General features: G+C 38.5%; 1 protein-coding gene across 1 annotated transcript; it reads right to left on the bottom strand.

Moving 5' to 3' along the window:
• Positions 1–248: 248 nt before the first annotated feature.
• Positions 249–19,713, bottom strand: rin3 (Ras and Rab interactor 3). Its single transcript, XM_067455322.1, has 10 exons — positions 19,332–19,713; positions 17,460–18,120; positions 13,979–14,093; positions 13,237–13,309; positions 13,039–13,130; positions 10,640–12,073; positions 9,441–9,749; positions 3,613–3,744; positions 1,542–1,705; positions 249–1,451 (listed from the first exon to the last, which is right to left on the bottom strand). The coding sequence occupies exons 2-10, from the start codon at positions 18,057–18,059 to the stop codon at positions 1,125–1,127; spliced, it is 3,246 nt and encodes a 1,081-aa protein (XP_067311423.1). The 5' UTR covers positions 18,060–18,120; positions 19,332–19,713; the 3' UTR covers positions 249–1,124.
• Positions 19,714–21,426: the final 1,713 nt, after the last annotated feature.

The following is a 21,426-nucleotide window of genomic DNA, read 5'->3' as shown; positions in this document are numbered from 1 at the left end:
TATTGTTATTGTTATTTCATACTAATAATGTGAGGGTTTCTTTAAAAAAAAAAAAAAAAAAAAAACTGTCTGTGGGCAGTATTGTTCTGGATCACATGTAAATTTGAGCTACTATAGTTGTAAAGTCTCTTAAATTCACTCTTACACAACAGATGCAGCTCTAATCTGATTTGACCTGTACCCATTACCACAAAATGGCGCACTTAACACCAAAGTTGCTCTTTCCAGATGTAAACACACACTGTAAATAATGTAAAAAGTATTTATCAGTATACATTTTTAATATAACAAACACCAATCTTTGGTTGGACAAGTGTTGTGCTCATTGAAACTCACATACTGTATTGTGTGATACATAGGCTTTCATGCTGCTTAAAATTATTTGGCACAATGTCAGAGCTTATGTCTAAACTATTGTATATTTTGTGAGATATAAAATGCAGCAACAATGAACCAAATATGAAGACAATATAACACAGAAAGCATATCTGTGTGGCAAATGACTTGAGTATATAATATGAAAGCAATGCAGGTGCATAACCAGTTGAAGGTCTGTAAAGACGCATTGCTTTAAGAAACATAAATGAAGAAACCAGCACCGAAACAGGGTATGAGTCACAATCTGCTGAGCCCTGAGATGTGAAAGGATATGTATTGTAGGAAAGTTAAAAGTTTCATTTATAAATCATAAAACTTTCAAGGACTGTATAATGCTTGTATATAAGATCTGCTTAAGTAAAGGCTAAACTAAGGTGAAGGATGCGTCTGCTGTGTGTGTGTGCTGATATTCTTGAGTCTCAAAAAATGCATGTTTTTATGGCTCACTATGCTCCTTTGAGAGAAAAAATTAGATCTTTTCAAAACAGTTTTCCGATTCCCGGACATTTCCAGCAGCAAGCTTTTTAAAGCAAATGCCACTCACCTGTAAGCCAGTCTTTGAATTCATGTAATTTCCCTCAGCAAATAACACATTCTGCTATGTGGTTAGGCATTGTAATTTCAGCTTACATTCCTGTGCATCACTTACATTCTTTTGTATATTAAAGTTGTCCATTCAAGCAGCTCAAACCCTCTACTCAGACCCACCTCTCACTGACACATCTTATGCTCACACACACATTAGTTCATATCAAATTCTCTTCGGGTGCTGGTGAAGTTGCCGTCTGGTCCACAGACTCTTGTTCTGGCCAGCGACCATGGCGGTAGACGAAATAATACTCAATGCGTGGCTCACTGTGGTGCAAGGTGGATTTGACCGTGAGAGGAAACTCTTCAGGAACCAAATGCTTGTAATGGCCCTCCACCAGCACACTTAGGCAATAGGACTCAGGATCCAATACCTCAAACTTCTCCGCACACTGATTGCACAGGTCCTGAGCGTTAGTGTTGGGACGGACTCCCAGGGTCTTGGTATTGGAGCCAGCCTCCAGAAAGGACACGTTAATGAAGTCCTGACAGGGAAGTGGAACAACGTTTAGAAAAATGAATAGGCCTACACACATTGACTGACCTATGGTTTTCCTTTGCCATTGTCATAATACCTGTACAGAGGTGCGTGACGCTCTGGCTTTGTTTAGGGTGCGGCGGCGCTCCCAGCGATGGATGGAGTCCTGGATCTCCAAACTTAGCTGTCTGGTCACAGCTTGTTTATCAAAATTTTTGATGTGCTCCAGAGCTCCATAAGTGGTGGTTAGGTAATATGAACCTAGAAGAATATAGATATATAATGGTTATGTAGCACTAACTTTGCCATGCTAGCTAATGTTCAGTGTTCAGCAAATTAAATATGTTATTTATTGTTCTTCAACTATGGCACTCTTCTTTCCCAGAGGTTTATTTTTATTGAAGCTAACAAATTTGCTATATTTCAAATGCATTGTATTTGTAGGTTTTATTGTTTTACTCTCATCCTAGATTCAAATTGTAATCTAAATATGAAAATGAATCATAAAATGATTACGCTTTTGACAATCTAAACAAGAGTGAACAAATATAAACAATAATGCCATATGTAAAGAAAGAAAATTCAAGATAAATATCACCCGAGGACAAAATATTTTTTTACTTCATTATTTCTAATCAAGCTGAAAGTTAAGTCACAGAAAAAAAGGTGTGAAAATATTGTTTTATTGTTATATTATGTGTTCATAATCAGCAAATGCAAAATCATGCTTCGATATTTGACCACTGTTTATAATAAAACTAGGTTGCAGTGACATTCATTAATTTCTTAATTTGTCAGGAAAAAAATAAAAATAATCAATCTGTAATTTTTTATATATTTATTAGATTATCAACACAAATTCAAATTCTGTCACATCTGCTCCAGTTTATTTGTGTTCACATAGATGCACTAGATAGCATCCGTTTGGGCTCTTAGTCCAAAAGTGCGCATATTTGGAGAAATATTGATTCTCAAATGTTTGCTACATATTTAGTTATACAGAATATAATTTCTATTACTTTCCCAATGAATAATGAAACCTAAAGAGTTGAAAGAGCATCTCTCCTGTTCCGGGATTTGTGTGTGTTATGACTCAGAGCACTCATTTGATCTGGAGCTGTCAATCATATTACATGACCATCATTTCTGTCTTTCCTTGATGACACTGTCTTGTACAATTCCTCATTCTAAACTCCTTGAAAAACAAACCTGAAGAAACATTTCTATGCATAAAACATGAAGCTAATAAACACACGATTGCAATAGTATATGGTTTGTGTGTAATTTTCATGTGATTGTATTTTCTTATCAATAATGGATGCTTACATTATAAATGCTAAGCGGGTGTAGCTATTAGCTGCATATAAAAGGCTAACAACATATTTTGACATCATTATATCACGCCAGGAGCTATTCTATTCCATAAAATAATTTGTTAAAATAATTTACATTAGGTCCCGAGTATATGCTTTTTTGGTTTTCTAAAAAGACCTCATATAATAGATGGATTAATGTGGGATCAAACTGGCATAGATGGGCAAGTCATGTAATGCCACAATAAAAGCTAATGATGGCTAAATGCAAACAAAAGAATAATAATAAAAGAATAATAAAGATTCGCTCTCATTCACAGCAGAAGGGTGAAAGGTTTGTTGAGTGAGAACTATAGGAACATGAATGGGACAGTTCTCCTCGCCAGAAATTAGAGTGCAAATGTGTGTTTACAGGGCAATCAAATCTTTTATTAGCATCTTATCAGCCTTCTCTGAAAACTCACATGGCATGGTCTTATAAAATGTTTCATAAAAATAAATAGTTTTAGATTTGAAATGAAGCATGAGTCTTAAGCTTCATTGTTTCTAAGTTTCTACAACACGCACATTTTACATACATTTAAAAAAATATTATTAATTGTTTGATTTTTATGTTTGAGGTTGTATATCTCCATATAATGTCAATGTCAATGTCAATGACATTGACATTGACATTGACAATTAATAATAAGTCTTGAACTGTAAACTCTGTTGTTGGCATTCTAAAATACACTGAACAAAATTATTAATGCAACACTTTTGTTTTTGTCCCCATTTTTCATGAGCTGTGTGTGTGTGTGTGTGTGTGCGTGCGTGCGTGCGTGCGTGTGTGCGTGCGTGCGTGTGTGTCCTCACCCTCTCCGAGCTGCAAAGCCGGATCCATTAGCTCCATCATATACTCTACATCCAGCAGCAGAGCACCGATGTTACAGCGAGCCAAGACGTACATCAACACAGGCAGGAAATCATCAGCCCCGTGAGTCTTTCCTGTTACATAACAATCAGGAAATAATCAAAATGCATTCATCAATAAACTATAAAACCGTTTCAATCATTCATATCACATTAGTAATTAGAAATTCACATTAGAAATAACTTGCTTTAAGAACAAGTTATTTCTAAACATGTCTTATGTGTCAGTAGAATTCATTCTCACAGTATGTGGCAAACCGTTGCTTTTAGAATAAAATCTGCATTGTGGATAATGCTGCCACATTGTTTAGGGCCAGATCGATGTGCTGGCCACTAACAGGGAATTCCTAAATGCATTCATTGCTACACTACACAGATTCCAGTTTAGTTATTTGCTCTCCCTGCATTTTATTTGTATATAGAACAAGAAATATATGCAGGAAAGAAATGCACTCAGACTGCATCTGGAGTGCTGCCAATACACTACAATTTAGAATATGCTGAGAGAGCTGTGCTGTACACTACAAGCATCATAAGACTGACTTTATTCTGGATGAGCAATAGGGCAAAAAACTTCAGGCTTTTAATGCTTAAAGCTGGACATTTGACAATGAATATTTCAAACAAATTCAGAAGTTCATATGTTGGATGTAAAAACTGGTTCTGTAAATGCATACCCATGAGCTGGCTATGTCTATTACTAATCAAATATAATCAACAGTAAACTGACATATGTCTCATTGAAAGACTGAAAAACAAGTCTGTAGCAAATTTACCCTCTTGTATTCTGTCACTGTGTGTCTATGTTTTTGCTCTAGCTTTATCACCGGTGCAGTGAAGTAGACTGTAAATGAAATAGCTGTCAATTTGTTGGCCAAATTGGAAGGCTCATTCACCCTGGGTTCCCTCTGGAGTTTTTTTTCATATGTTTTTAGTGTAGTGATTGTCGGTTTTTGAGTAAAATAAGTGTACGGTTTACATTAGATGTCTTGGGCACAGAACCTGATTTCACCAAGTAAAACATGATATCTAAGCATAACATTTCAATCAACCAATCAGATTTAAGGGACAATTTTACAGTTTATGTACACATCAATGGTTTGGTGCTTCTACATCAGTGCTATTCACTTATTGCTTCCCTCTGATTTTAGAGATAACTTATGGGTAGGGTTAGGTTTAGGAGTAGAGATTTTGTTAGGATTCAATTTTTAGACAGGAATGTTGTTCAACAAAAATCAACAAAATATGTTGACCTAACTCGGCAAAATCAGGACAAGCTTATTAGTAGGGCTGAACGATTAATTGCATTTGCGATAATATCGCGCTATAATAAAATAAACAAAATAATTTTTTGAGGCTGCGATTACACTGCGGTCACGTGACACGTGAGAATAAATTAGTTTAGAAGCATCAACTGTGGCACGTTATGTCTACAGGCCTGGCCTACATGAAAGAACAGTTTGTGTTTAATCAATCTAATAATGTGTTGGTCATACTATTACGATAGGAGTGGAAGAAAATATTCTCTCTTTAACGATTCTGGATCAATTCTGATCTTAGATTGGAACTGCAGGTGAGCAATAGCACTTAGAAACACTGCTTGCTTCCATTTCCTTTACACACACACACACACACACACACACACACACACACACACACACACACACACACACACACACACACACACACACACACGAACCATAAAATAACATTTCATAATATTCTGAAAGGTTGAATCGAATCACAATGACATTCAGTGGCTTCATACGATATGCGCTTTGAGAAACTGTGCATGATGTTGCGCTTACAGTGTGTGTTCTCGCCCGCCTGTATTTTCCTTACAAATGCTCTATGAAGTCTTCATTTATTTAGTTTGGAATGCAGTGTGCTTATATATTAAAAATATGAAACTCACTGACAAAAGGCTTTCAGTTCCAAATGCTTGTGCCACGCTTTTTGAAGAGTCCTCGCACATGCGCCTGTGCACATCTCAAAATGCTTTTATGACGCAAAATTAATGTAAACACAGTCAGTAATGTCTTAAAGATGCACTATGTAACTTTTCCATACGCTAGAGGGCGCCTATTCAAAACAAAGGCATAGTTTAAGGACGCCAAGTTTGAGCACAGAATCTTGGGACATGTGGTCTTCACCTCACTGCTGGTGGGAAAGGATCAGGATAGGACTGAGGAGCTGAGCAAGACGGCTGGAGCGATTGTTACACAACACATGGCTAGTGAGCAGCAGACTTTTATTATGATGGGACACAGTCGTCGGCGCCATTTCCACTTTTCCGGTCATCAGTATAAGGTTACACAGATCTGTTTATCTACCAGATATATTTAAGTGCGTTTATAATTATGTTATGACGTTACTCTGTGCGTTCGCTCAGCGGCTGCTGTGACACTTGTTCACACTACTACGAGTAAAGTGTTTTTCCCAAATAAAACCAAAAACCGAGGGTAACACAGATATGACACAATTGACAGGCAACTCCCTTAGGCATCTCGGTTCCTTGGTTAAAATAGCAATTGTTTCAAAATGTACAAATATTTGGGATATTGGAAGAACTCAACTGAATAAAATATTTAACACTGGCTTAGTGGTTTTTGGATATTTTACTGCAAAAATACTACATAGTGCACCCTCTAGGAATTACACAGAGAGCACCAACCACATCTTATATTTTAATAGAGATATGCATTAGGCATTAGTGTGAGTGATGATCTCCCGCTGTCTATAATGTCATAATTAATAATCAAACAACAGTAAAGATGAGAATATCACTCACAGTTCAGATACTCTTAAATACTGAAAGCACTCTTTGTTCAGTGCTTGTAATGTTTTTTGTTCCTCTTTATTATTTACTAGGTTTTGTTTTTGAAGCTATATTAGTTTATACATTTATAATTCTTAACATGCAATTGTTTTAATAACATTTTTTGCGTAATTATTTTAAACAGTACTTTTATTTACATATAGGTTTTTTATAGTTTATAAAAACATTTAAGTTTTATTAATAAGATTAATTAATATGAAAAAAAGTTCAAGTATTATTTTGGAATCGGATCGTGACTACAAAAATCGTAATCGGACCTTGAGCTGCCTAAAGATTCCCACTATACAATAATGTATTGCTCATCTTTGTTGAATAACACAGAAGATAAAGAGCTTAAAAAATAATTGCATGTTAAATCAATAATGGTAAAAAATGCTATATTGGTAAAAAATAAATTTAAAAAAATACAAATAATTAGCATTTAGATTATTTTCCGAAACGTTCAGACCTATCCGTAAGGTTGTCGTTCATATTTAGCAATTAGTCAGCAGCTCATGTTTTTCAATCACTCAAGAGTTTCAAAATGCACTCTGAGGTTTGTGTGTGCAATTGATGTTGTAAAACAAAACAGGTCTCATCAAGTAATATTAACTACATTATTATGCTCAGAAATTAAAACCTTAATCATCAGAAATTGTCAAAAGCTGATCGGCTATATTATCAGAGTGCATTACCTGTTCACTTTGAAATAATTCACTGTTTTTATGATGATACAAAGGTTAGCACACAACCAATATAACTTGACTGCAGTATATTCAGTTTTAAAGAATGATTCATTGGGAGTTCATCTGTTCCTATCTTCATTTTCAAAGAGTGCTATGCATTTAAATGAAGCAGCAATGCAATTTCAAAACAAAATTGCATTGCAATGGGTTGCATTTTAATCTTTAGAGGCGACATAGTGATTTCTGTGCAAGTAAATTGTCTCATTAGATGTAAATTTCATTACTTCGGTATTGCAGTCCCACAGGAAACCCAGTCCTTTTATTATGGATCTAAAAAAAGCACCTGCATGATATAGTGAGGTTAATTTAAGATAATAGAATCTAAATGAGAACTAAATGAGAGTATTAACAACTACAGAACCAACATTTCTGTCTTTTCTAACTTATACAGTTACACAGTTAAGACAATAAGCCCATCCTGTAGTTCAATTAACTGTCAATCTTCATTACTGACCGTTTCGTTTTTTAGGGCGTTTGCCTGAGGAAACAGTTTTGGACTTCAGAAAAGTGTTGTTGATGCCCATAAGGCTAGGATGTGTTGCCAAACCATTGCTTAAGATTGTGGTTTGGAAGTTGTAATAGAGGAAATGGATCTCATTTGTGACTTTGAGCTGGATGATTCTTTGAATAACACTTGAATAATAGCTCGGGATCTGCAAGCAAAACTCATCTGGGCTAATCTCAGTGCTCATGAATGCCTACTAAAGAATGCACTGAAACAAGAATGGTGCATATGAAAGGATAAAAAATATGTGTTCAGTGGTTCTCAACTGGTGTGTTGCAACTCAAAGATGGGTCGGTGACTCTGTTCTGATTTCAAGGAGAAAAATATAAATAATAAAATGCAACTGCATAATTGTGAGCTGTTTTAGGATACTAAAATAAATAGGCATATCTATTTTAAAAATAAAGAAAATGTTAACTCTGAGCTCCAGTGGTGATGTCTGTTGTTTTGGCATAGAAGTAGCCAGTTTAGACAGATGCCAATATGGACGGGTTGCATGTAAAGTCTTCTGGTTTGAAAACCATAAACAAAACTGCAAGCTAAAATATGACAAAGACTACATTTAATAATGGCTTTATTGTAGCCTGGATGCCAGCCGAATTAGCCCCGCCCACAACATTTTTAGTTCGGGCGGTTCGGTCTGGACTCGATCCATAGAGGAGTAATTATCCCCGAACCGAAACTGTTCGGACCAATGAAATCATAAGGGCGGGTTTTTGATGATGACGGACAGATGTTGATCAACAGTAACATAAGCATGCACGAAATCAAAGGGGCTTGGAGTATATTTGTTTGAATCCTAAACGGAGAGCTTGTTTCTTTCAGAAATGATGATCATGTTGGGTAAGTACTCTGTGTATCATTAAATTATTTCATTTTTTTACAACAACAGCAAAGATCGTTTATTCCAGCGCGCGTGCAGACAGGGTTGCCAAGTTTTTACAACAAAACCCGCCAACTACTAGCCCTAAACAATAGCTTCTCGGGGGGTTCTCTGGAAAAAAAAGGTGTTTGGGGGGTAAAATGTGTGTTATTTTGGCATGGTTGCCTGCTAAAATTCGCACTCATGTCTATATATCACATAATAGTCGCTTCAACCCACGGACATGGAAAACAACCCGCGGAAAAAAACGCAGACTTGGCAACACATGCGTTGCTTCGTTGCTCTGATTTCCTGGTTCGGTTGAAACACGCCCCATAATCACAGCCCAATGGAGCAGTTTAAGACTCGAATTGAGTATGACCACGTCAGGCTAGCTTTATTGGAAACAAGGTTATGATAAATGCATGACTATGCAGGTCCAAACACTGTCTTTTGCAGCTGTTGCACTTACTTAATCGGAGGCATTTATGACAGCTTTGATGTAATCTGGACTAAATTTGGGGCGAGGAGGAAAAGGAGGAGTTTGAGCTGTAGAGAAACATCACTTATGTGTTTTCCGTCCCTCTCTGTTCAGAGGTTGTGCTCTTTCTTCCACATTATCAGGAACTGATGAGTAATGATGCATTTACCAAAAAGGGCTTACATAATAATAATATAATATAATAATAATATAAAAGTAGAATAGAATATGAATTAGAACTAAAAGGGCTCTACTAAGGGTGTATCTGTATGTACTGTATTGTATTATAATGCATGGTATCTGTTTATAAACATGAAAGCCAGGCATCATATAAGAATATGATTGGAAATCAAACCCACCTGGAGAGCCCACAGACATAGATTCATAGATCATTTTGCAGGTCTTGAGGAGCAGGTCGATCTTCTTCTGAGGTGAATATTCTTGGTGTAGGTTACTGAGCCTTGTTTGAATTTTCTCCATGATGGGTGTTTCAGGAACACTTGTAGTGACCCCCAGGTCTGTGGTTGTGGTCCCCTGAACCACTTGCTGGTTCTCTTTTAATTTCTTCAGATTTCCTGCACGGGAGTGGATATCCTTCAGTCCATTATACACAGCCTCCCGCAAGGGTTTCAGGACACTTTTGCATAGTGCCGCTTCAATAATGATCTCTGAAGAGGTGGAAAACAGATACAGCATAAGTAACTGAATATAAATGCATAAACATAAGGAAAATGACTTACCATTGCCAAGATAAGTTTTATTTATTAATATATTCTTTATACATTATTTATTTGTGTCTGACTTTTAATCATAGTAATCTATGAGGATATGGCTTCAAATATGATATGCCTATATCACTGTGAAAGGCTCCATGAGACATTTTTAATACTCTGGTGCTACAGAGAAGGAAAAGCAGCAAACATATTTTGTGTCTAAGTGCGAGAGCGTTCATTGCAAAGGGTAAATATGAAACTTTCTTCATAAGGTACCCACAATCGCTAGTTAGACTTGATGATTTAAAGCTGCCTTAAATATGCAAGAAGATTTCTGGGCTTCTCTATGAACTGATAATAAAAGGTTATTGTGATCTAGTGTGGTATTGTTACTTCATTTGTTTTGTTGTCGTTGTTTTTTATGAACTGAGAAGCACAATAGAGAAAGCTCAGTGTTTATAGACGGTCTATTAAGCTCAACGTAAGATTGGTGGCAACAATGGTGCTTGGATAAGGTGCTTTGCTCGGATGATTCTAGCCTTGCAAAGTAATTACATCAACTTTCTATTCGCACATTGCATTCAAGCTAATTTTAGGATGATAGATAAGATACAGCAAGGTGTGAATAAAACTTCCAAAATGCTTGCTTGAGTTTTCATCTGTTATTTTTGCTTTTGAATAACTGTTAATCACAGAACTGTTATTTCTGTGAAATATAACTTAAATTAAATTTGCTTGGATGGAAACATACTGACATCTTAACATGAAGCTGAACATTTTCACAAATAATTGTTTAGAGACTGAAAAGCAGCAGCTCTGACAGTAAATATGCAAAGGTCAATTACCCAGTTTCTCCTCAGAGTATGCGACTGCTTCCTGTATATTTTGCAGCTCTGCACTCTGGATCAAGTAGCTTTTCAATTGGGTTATCATCTGCCTGATCTCTTGGAGCATCTCTGTGCTGGAGGCGTGTTTCCGCATGGTGTCCAAAGTGAAAGCTCGATAATCCTTAACAAGGTTGCCGAAGTACGTGTTTCCATCCCTGGACAGTTCAACGATGCGTTTCTGCAACTTGCGGTCTGCATTCATGAAGCCTGTGAGGACGTTGGAGAGGTTCGCCATGGACACCATTGATAGTCGTTGCTTGGCACGGTCTAGCATAATTGTTGGGGTCCTCTTCATCAGAGCACCCGTCGACATATTGGTATCTGCCTCCTCCTCGGTGCTACTGGTTGAGTAGGAGTCGTGGTCTGGTGGAGCACCACCTTCAGGAGAGTACAAAGAAACATCGGAGACTTTGGGATGACCGGCGTTGATGCAGAGCGAGTGGCGGACAGGACTGGGGCTGCTGGAGTTCAAAGAAACAATGGAAGTGTGCTCTTGGGGAACAGGCGTAAGTGAGTTTCCAAAGCTTTGGGAGACTTGTCCCATCAGATTCTGAGACAGTCTTTTCTTCCTCGGAGGTGCCACTGGAGCATTGGGCCGCTTCGGTTGAGGCGTAACCTCTCGAGTCACCACTGGAGCTCCATTAGTTACCTTGGACTCTTCCTCTGGCATCTCCTGAAGTTGCTGAATATCTGGGTCCATAGGCTTATCCCTTTCTTCTATACTGTCATCAAAGCAAATGAGAGATGCAACAGGAATTTGTGGAATATCGTCCTTTGCTTCTGTGGAGGTGCTGGTGTGGACTTCCTTCTGCGTTGTTTCCTCTGAAGCTTGCTTTTCAGATAACCTCCTTCGGATTGGAATTGGAGGAACTCGATGTGAAGCTGTATTAGAAAGCTGCTTTCCTTCTTTGCCCTGAGCTGGTTGTAAGACAGCTGGCTTGTCACACTCAGTGCTTGGGGTAGGAGTTCCCTGTCTCTCTTGTTCTCTGTCTACACGCTCACAGTCACTTCCTTCCCCTTTTTGGACTGAAGGGGGAGGAGAACTAAGAACTACCTTAAACTCCCCTTTTGAAGGCTTAGCTAATGCATAGTTTAGAGGGCATTCAGGTGCACTGGGAGGACGAGGGCGTAGGGGTGGTGGCCTTTTGAATTTGGGCGGAGCCTGGACTGGTGCATTGAGACTCTGGGTTCTCAGAACCGGGGTAGTGGAGGTGGGTGACAAGCTGTTGCTGCATTCCTCAATGAAAATTGGGTTGACATACCAAAGCCGGTCACTTCCAATGGAAAGCTGGATTTCACAGGAGCTGCTTTGCCCCTGTCTATCCGAGGCATCACAGCCACCAGCAACGTTTTCCGCTTCCTCGTGACTGTTCAGAGCTGAGTTCCAGAACTCTGTGTTAACATAAGAAACATGTTCATGTTAGACTTATTAAACCTTTACAAGACAATTTGCACAATGCTTAAGTATTATAGCATCAACTGCTATCTACTTTCTACACTTATTTCCTATGAACTGTCACCATTGTTTTAACATTGAGTTCATATGAAATTAAAATCATATTACTTTAGGATGTAATGACATAAGGTAAAAACGTGCAAATGAATTGTTTAGATGCACTACCAAATAAATTGTGTCCATTAGGTTATATGTTTTAGCCATTATATAAATTCTGGATCGTTGAGGACTATAAAGCTGCACTATTTCAAAGTAGTTTGAAAAATCATCTTAATAGAGAATAAGAATCATATCACTACCTTAATAAAAGTACTGATAAAATCAGAATTTTTTTTTTTTTATTTGTACATAGAGCAAGGCATCTTGTGTGGGAGGTGACAAATTTACATGAACAGCTATATATGACTTACTTTCTGTACCTCCCCTGTTATGGGACACGTTTTGGTTTTGGAATGATTATTCATGTCTGAATACTAATAAAGAAGTTTTTTTTTTTTTTTTTACAATAGCACCTGCAGTCCCACATAAAATATGTGTGCAGAAGTTCTGCAGATTTCTCCAGAATTGGAACGCATCCCACACATACTCCACCCCGCACGCATTCGTTTTGAAATATTGTCTGGGGCATGGGACATGTATACATGCACACAATGAGACACTCATTCATGGTTCATGGTAAATACAATATTTCAACATTCCAACCACTCTCTGTTCTGCCCACCTCTCTCGTCTATAGGAAAACATGAGTCGGCGGCTACGGAACAATAACTCGGTATTTAACATTTTAATAGATTTACATAGACTTACTTTGAAATCAGCACAGAAAGTACAAGTCAGTGGGCAAACAATTACTGAGTAATTATATGAAAATGAACTAAGATAAACTATTGTTCTGTCTTACCTGAACCTAGAGAAGAGATCACCTCCATGTCCTCATATTTAGCTACCTTTTGAATTACCTGAGGTAACTTCAGAGGAAAAGGCAGGATGTCCCTGCAAAAAAGATATAATGAAAACTCTGAATATTTTGCAAAAGGTTCAACAAAGTAAAATATGTGTGCTTGGAGGTTTGTGATTGTGTTTTTTGTTTTTATCTTACCGGCTAACACAGTAGAAAGCAATGAGTTTAAAAATGTTCTCAAACACCAGCACAGACCCTTCAATGTACAACACTGCAGTGAATAATAGAAACAGACATGTTAATGCTATAGGCACACATCTGGTCCCCGATGTTACCTCTTAGCTGTAATAGGCCTACTTAAATTTAGTAGTGGCAGTTCATTGTGTGATTTAATGAGGTAGAAACACTAAAATAGAACCTAACCCATTGTTGTAACCCATTGTGATTTTTATTTCACACAAAAAAAGAAAGAAAAAAAAGTATGAAACCAATAGCTTTGTAACAGCTGGACAGACAAGCCTGCTTTATACAAATTTGAAAATGACCACACGCATGCACACACACACACACGGAAATGAAGCTATAAGAGGCCAGTGCAGGACATCCTGTACTGCTGCAATGCAGGGTTGGGGACAGGAAACCTGTGGCCCACAAGGCCGCAACCCCCACCAGACTTCGATACCCTTAGGGACCTCTGTACGCACTCAAAAATCTATGCTGATTTGTTCAGGTATGTATCCACATTTGTTTGTGTGTGCCTGTCTGTATAGGGCCTGTATGCAAATGTATGTGTGTGTGTGTTGTCTGACTGACATTAAACATTTCTAAATCAACTATTTTTGACCCAAACATGGGTTGAAAGGTTTATTTTATTTTATTTTATTTTTTTAAGTGTAGTTGAAAGCAAAGGTTTTTTCTTAATGCAAAAGAAAGAACTCACGGGATTTTTCTTCCTTTATGGGCAGTTCCTTGACCTGGGGCTCCCCCATCTGGTCAGGAAGACGTACTGTCAGTACCATTGTTTTTTGACTTGCGTCCCTCCTGACTAAAAATATCTGCAAAAATCAAAACAATGACACAATCAGTTCGGCAGTAAAGTGTAAATTAATCGTATCAGTGTACGATGAGGAATAGTAACGCTAGGTTAAAAAAGTGCAGGCTTGTAGTTATACAAAACGCAGTGGCACTTTTATGAGACGTGCTCTGGTAAAACAACAACAACAAAATAGCATATAAGATGTGGCCGAAAAGCAGGACTGAACGCTATTGTTTCTAAACTAAAAACCAAATTAATTAAATAAATAAATATTTATCCTCATTATAGTTAAAGTTGTTCAAGCATGTACGCCTCATTAGTGGGTGTTTTTATAGGCCGTCTGACATAATTGGTCCGTGGCGTGAACACTCGAGAGCAAGTTCATTCTGTAACCATAGTAACGGTAGTTGTATGAATTATTTATCTGCGATGGACTTTAGCAGACGATTTAGCTAACTAACACAACATTAAAAAGTGTCATTTAAAAAACGGTAATTTTTAGTTTATACTTATAAAAACACAAACATTCTCACTGGTTAGTTTAAACCACTTCTTCTGTAATTTAAATCTTGGTGGTTTCACAACTATGTTGCACAATGCTGGGGCACAACTAATTGTGACGGCCACATTCACACAGCAGCAACAGTATGAAGCTGCAGAATACGGTTGTCAGTCCTGTATTTGAATCCTTATTCACATGTGCAGTAGCCTAGGCTACGGTTATTTATGGCAGTGACAAACCCATTCTATAAAAAACTCACACGCAAATTTTCAGAATTCACAACCACATTCTACTTTTGTTGTGTAAAAATAAGACTATTCTTTTAATGGACATCCCCAGCTTTGATATTACTTTCACTGCTATGGTTACTGGTAAGATAATACAGGCTTGACTCTAGATGCAGCGGGACGTTACAGACAGTATTTGAGACTGCTGTAAGTTGCTGTGTGAACGAGACATTTGGAGACTCCCTGTAACTCAATACAGTTGTCAATCTCAAAAATTGCAACGACACTCTGACCGTTCCAAGATGGCAGCCACGCCAACGTGTCTGGATTGGTTGAATTTACATATACAGGTACTTCTAAAAAAATTAGCATATTTGATAAAAGTTCATTATTTTCCATAATGAAATGATCCAAATTAAACTTTCATACATTTTAGATTCATTGCACACCAACTGAAATATTTCAGGTATTTTATTGTTTTAATACTGATGATTTTGGCATACAGCTCATGAAAACCCCAAATTCCTATCTCAAAAAATTAGTATATCATGAAAAGGTTCTCTAAACAAGCTATTAACCTAAGCATCTGAGTCAACTAATTAACTCTAAACATCTGCAAAAGATTCCTAAAGCTTTGGTTCATTACTCAGACCGCAATCATGGGGAAGACTGCCGACCCGACCCTGTCCAGAAGGCCATCATTGACACCCTCAAGCGAGAGGGTAAGACACAGAAAGAAATTTCTGAACGAATAGGCTGTTCCCAGAGTGCTGTATCAAGGCACCTCAGTGGGAAGTCTGTGGGAAGAAAAAAGTGTGGCAAAAAACGCTGCACAACGAGAAGAGGTGACTGGACCCTGAGGAAGATTGTGGAGAAGGACCGATTCCAGACCTTGGGGGACCTGCGGAAGCAGTGGACTGAGTCTGGACTAGAAACATCCAGAGCCACCGTGCACAGGTGTGTGCAGGAAATGGGCTACAGGTGCCGCATTCCCCAGGTCAAGCCACTTTGGGCTACAGAGAAGCAGGACTGGACTGTTTCTCAGTGGTCCAAAGTACTTTTTTCGGATGAAAGCAAATTTTGCATGTCATTCGGAAATCAAGGTGCCAGAGTCTGGAGGAAGACTGGGGAGAAGGAAATGCCTGAAGTCCAGTGTCAAGTACCCACAGTCAGTGATGGTCTGGGGTGCCATGTCAGCTGATGGTGTTGGTCCACTGTGTTTTAGCAAGGGCAGGGTCAGTGCAGCTATCTATCAGGAGATTTTGGAGCACTTCATGCTTCCATCTGCTGAAAAGCTTTATGGAGATGAAGATTTCGTTTTTCAGCACGACCTGGCACCTGCTCACAGTGCCAAAACCACTGGTAAATGGTTTACTGACCATGGTATTACTGTGCTCAATTGGCCTGCCAACTCTCCTGACCTGAACCCCATAGAGAATCTGTGGAATATTGTGAAGAGAAAGTTGAGAGACGCAAGACCCAACGCTCTGGATGAGCTTAAGGCCGCTATCGAAGCATCCTGGGCCTCCATAACACCTCAGCAGTGCCACAGGCTGATCGCCTCCATGCCACGCCGCATTGAAGCAGTCATTTCTGCAAAAGGATTCCCGACCAAGTATTGAGTGTATAGCTGAACATAATTATTTAAAGGGTGACTTTTTTTGTATTAAAAACACTTTTCTTTTATTGGTCGGATGAAATATGCTATTTTTTTGAGGGTTTTCATGAGCTGTATGCCAAAATCATCAGTATTAAAACAATAAAAGACCTGAAATATTTCAGTTGGTGTGCAATGAATCTAAAATATATGAAAGTTTAATTTTTATCATTACATTATGGGAAAAAATGAACTTTTATCACATATTCAAATTTTTTGAGAAGGACCTGTATCTATGGTCATTACTGTAATGATTTTTAACTGTAGCCTTCACATGCTTGTAGAACTTGTAATTACAACGTGTAAACTCGTAATTTTCTGAGAGGCGACCACATGGCTACTGTACCACCTGAACACTACAGATTTAAGGTGTGTTCAACTTGAAGCAGCGATATGCAAACCAATCGGTTTATGAAATCAAAGTACCACAAGAGCGTTTGGAAAGCGTATGGAGCTTTTGCTGCATTCAAACCATGTTGTAGTAGCCTATACCATAGTCTCGAGAAGACAACACACAACATTGTATTCTGTGCTGTACACATCCTCCACTGGGAATTATGCGTTTCTATGGCAATATGGCAGTGGTCAGGTGGTACAGCATTCACGTGGTACAAATATGAGCTCTCTGAAAACTCCCATCTTACAAGCTGTACTTAAGAGCTCTATGAGGATGTGAACGCTTTTTACAAGTTTAAATCTCATAATTACTGTAATTACAACATGGTGTGATCACAACTTTTATTTACGGTATTTATAACATGGTGTGAATGCAGCATTTTAATCTGATTGATCCACTTTAAGGTTGGCATGCGCTTCGTTTAAATTTGTAATTTGTTCGAATTTGATGCGACATTAAAAACAAGGTGTTCTCTTGTAAGATGCTGAAAAAGCAGCCATGTGTGAAAAGGTGGTCAAACTTTACCTTAAAATAAATACATAAGAAGCAGTACAACACAACAATGCATTCAAAGTGAATGATCCCCTGTGTTTTCCTCTCACCCCAAGAAATTCCTTGCTCAGTATATGCATGGCCCTGTCCTGCTTCATTCCCAGTTGAAGCCACACTGGACACGTCTTAATCAGTTTCTCCAGAATACTGATACCGGGAGGAAAAGGTTTATTGGACTTGCTCACTGGAGATATAGGGACAGGTGGTTTTGGGACTACTGGTGGAGGTGGTCTGGGTTGAGGTGGAGATGAGGGCCTAGTGGCAGGAGGTGGAGGTGGTCTAGGCAAGGCTGAGGAGGAGCTCTTAGGAAGAGCAGATGGAAGTTGTGCTGGGAGAGGTGGCTTTGGGGCCTGGGGAGACATGGGTTTGTGGGGAGGTAAGGATGGATTGGAGTTAAGCTGAGGTGAGGAAGGTTGTAGACATGAAATTGGGGGTGAAGTGGGGAGCGGAAGGGAGGCGGTGTCTGTGGAGGGGTTGTCAGATATATCAACCAATGGGAAGGCTGAAGTAGAAGTCAAGGAAGAAGAAAGAGGGCTAGGAGGAAGAGGGAAGGTTTGTGAATGGAAAGATGCCTGAATAGGTGAAGATATGGGTGGGGAACAGGGTTTGGAGAGGCTTGGGGGTGCTGTGGAAGGGCCAGGAGAAAGCATAGTGCATACTGCAGGACACACAGAACTTTGAGGAGAATCCGATGAATGCTTTTAGATCACCCTACAAAGACAAGAAAGATCAAACCAAAATCTCAGTATAACAAAACTGCAACGAACCCAAGAACATAAAGATAACCACTGCAACATACAAAGGGAAAAACAGAAGTCTTAGCTGATTTTTATTTTTGTCCATTATCAACATGAGTTCAATTCAGAATGTCATATGATCATAATAAATGTGCCAATATGGCTAAGTTGTGCAACCGGGAATGTGTCAGCATTTTAATGTGAGGATGAAATAAGCTTTGTGCATCATAGCAGCCGGTTTGTTCTCTGTTCTAAGCTGCTGCTGTCTCCCATTCTTCCTGTTTCTTGGCTACCAGGATGTTTCCCATCTCCAGTTCCTGCTATACTGTGACATCATATAACATATGCTTTGGGGGAAATGTATAGCTTTTGTTTTTTTTCCTCATGCTTTTTCATTGTAGACAGTAAAGCCAAACCTATCCCTATTAATTGTTTCCAAACTGAACATGAGAACTGAAATGAGAAATGAACTCCCTAAACATTGCTGTATTTTTCATGAAGAAGTTGATTTCTTTGGCCTTTGGGAACACTTTTTTTGTGTCCTTGTTACACGTTACATGTACGTTACATTACTGTAGTAATAACTTAAATGTAAAATTACACTGTAACATGGACACCTTAAAATAAAGCTTAACCTGGCCTTTTCATCAATGCCCAATAATCGCAAAAACACAATAAAAAAGATCTATATTAAATAAAACAAGAACCCAATTTCACAAGACAGAGACAATACCCACGATATAGGGGCAAGGACCATAGGTGTTGTAAAATTCCTCTGGCTGAAATGATGTTAAGGTTGTTATAGAATTTCTTAAATAATATCTTTAAAATGCAGCTGGCAATGTTTTAGTGTATTTGAAAAGATCCCTCCAACATAATCAGACATAGCGACCTATTGGAATGGGGTTTTCATTAGCTCTTACATTTGAACCCATGATATTCATAATAGATAAAGTGTTTGGAAATGCATTAATATTGATTAATCTTTTAAATAAGTATAAAAGTGAAGACTTCCAGTTGTTCCAGCTTTCCAGCGGTTTTCTTTCATCCATAAGTGTTCCCAAAAATTAAGGAATTAACAAATACCTTTTCACCTCAGTGAAAGCAAGTAGTCAAAAATGTGAAGAAAGCTGCTGTGGTGTCTGTATATACTGAGTGGATGTTTGTGTATGCAGCTATACTTACTCCCAGGATGCAGTCCCAACAGCTGTTTTCATCATACAGTTTTAAAACTCAACATTCTTCCTTTGGCGTTACAAATAATCCCTCACAGAATGACCCAATATAGAGTAAAAACTGTTCTCCATATTCTTTGGTGCGTTTTCCAAATTATGTATTCCGTTTGTGAACGAAGGTGAGCGAAGTCCTTAAAATGCAGAAAAACCAAAAAGAAGAAACAGAAAAATTCACGTCCCCTTTTCTCTTTTTCTTTCTAAACTTCCTGTCAGCGATGTAGTCAGGAAGGGGCTGTCCAGGGTGGTCAGCCAACCCTTTACCGCCCCCCTAAACTCTCTCACACACACACAGTTGAGCTAAATAAACCTCAAACATGAGCACACTACACTCTGCTTCTCCATCCTGCTTTCATTGTGAACGCAGCATAAACAATGTCCACAGATGTGTTTACCCCAGAAACAGAGCTGTGAGGAGTGAACTCCCCTCCCTCCTCCCCCCTAGAGTCTGAAAGTATCTGAAGTTAAACAACTCCAGATGCTCAGGAACCCCTAAAAGAAGTTCCATGTGGTCTGCAGTCCAACATATGGTTAGTTTTACCAATGGGAGCGAATGGCATCCCATCCACCCCACCCTCCTCAATGCTCCTAATAGTTGGATCCATAATATTTGCAAAGAGCGTCCTCAAGATCATCTACAATAAACTGCCTGTTCAAGAGCCGTAAGGAGGGGGAACATATTTGTGATGCTACCAAGCGCAATGCACTTTTAAACAATTTATTTTGTGTTTGCATTAGCAGGCAGTTGACTGTAATTTCAAAAGCTCTCAAAACTTTGAAGAGCATGAGGAATTTGCAGGTTAATGAAATAAGATAATACTATGAAAAATATAAGTTCAGACCAGCAAATTGTGCACTGTGAAAAAAGTGAATTTTAAAAGAACTGTTGAAGTCTAATGCTTTGCATGACAAATCAATTTGTATAGTTTGTTTGTAAGAGCTTCATGAGGCTACTGTGAACCTTTGAGCTTGTCAGCAGATGCTTCCTGTTAGCGAGGTGTGACTTCCACAAGTGAGTGAGCTCAAAGAAGAAAAGACACTATCATCACCTTGACCCAAATGCCTTAAGTGCCTGGTTTGTAGATCTCCATCTCTGTGAAATATTTACAACACTGGCGTATCTTGATTGTGTTGTGTGAATCTCACTTGTAACTGCTCTAGAGTAGTAATGCAAGCCCCATAATGAGTTGCGCAAACAAGAAAAAGGTGGATATTTTGGGTGGAAGTTAAAATGGCGACATTGTTCTGGGTTCAGCTCAAGTGATGACTACTGTGGAATCTTGGAAGGCGGGGGGGGGGGGGGGGGGGGGTGACTCACTCCTGACATCCAGGAGACTCAGTCACTGTTTCCACTCGGCTCGCACAGCTGTTGCCAGTTCAGCAGAAACGCTGTGTGAAACTTCCAAAATCACTGTAGATCTGCATTCAGTGGAAGAACACCGCTTCACACAGCCACAGGAATGTCTAAATTCAGCAGTCCAGGAACATTCATTTGCTCACTAAAGTATGAATACATGCAAACACTGGAAAAAGCATTAAGTCCTAAATAGTATTTTATACAAGAGTTAGTTTGTCCTTGAATTTGACTGGTTTTAACGGTAGTCCAACACTGGCTTGGTTTTTGCGTGTTGCAGACAGGCTATCAGTCTGTGCATTAGTAGTGGAGATGTATCGGTTACTTTTTCTGCGGGTTACATCGTTACACCAAAAGATGGCGACAAAAAGACTTAATGAGTGAGTCATTAAATCATTGATTCAATCAATTTGTTAAACAATGCAGATTCATTCAGGAATTACTTGCCATCAGATATTTTATAATTTGCGGCTTTACAGTGGACGACGTGTGCATCCATGTGAAGTACAGGAAACCAGGGTCATCCAATGACCATTTTAGGTTTCTGAAGTAGTGGGTTGGGGCCTCTATGCTTTGTTTTATTTCTTTTTTATATTCTTTTCATGAGGAGATACCAACATATTTGAAAGCAGTCTACTTTAAACATATGCCTTGTAAACTAATGACATTGTAGCATTTTTTATTAAACTTTACT

This window comes from Pseudorasbora parva, chromosome 10 (assembly GCF_024679245.1).
Source record: "Pseudorasbora parva isolate DD20220531a chromosome 10, ASM2467924v1, whole genome shotgun sequence".
In the NCBI taxonomy this organism is placed as follows: Eukaryota; Metazoa; Chordata; class Actinopteri; order Cypriniformes; family Gobionidae; genus Pseudorasbora; species Pseudorasbora parva.
Note: the sequence above shows the minus strand (reverse complement) of the source record. Positions and strands in the feature narration are given on the sequence as shown.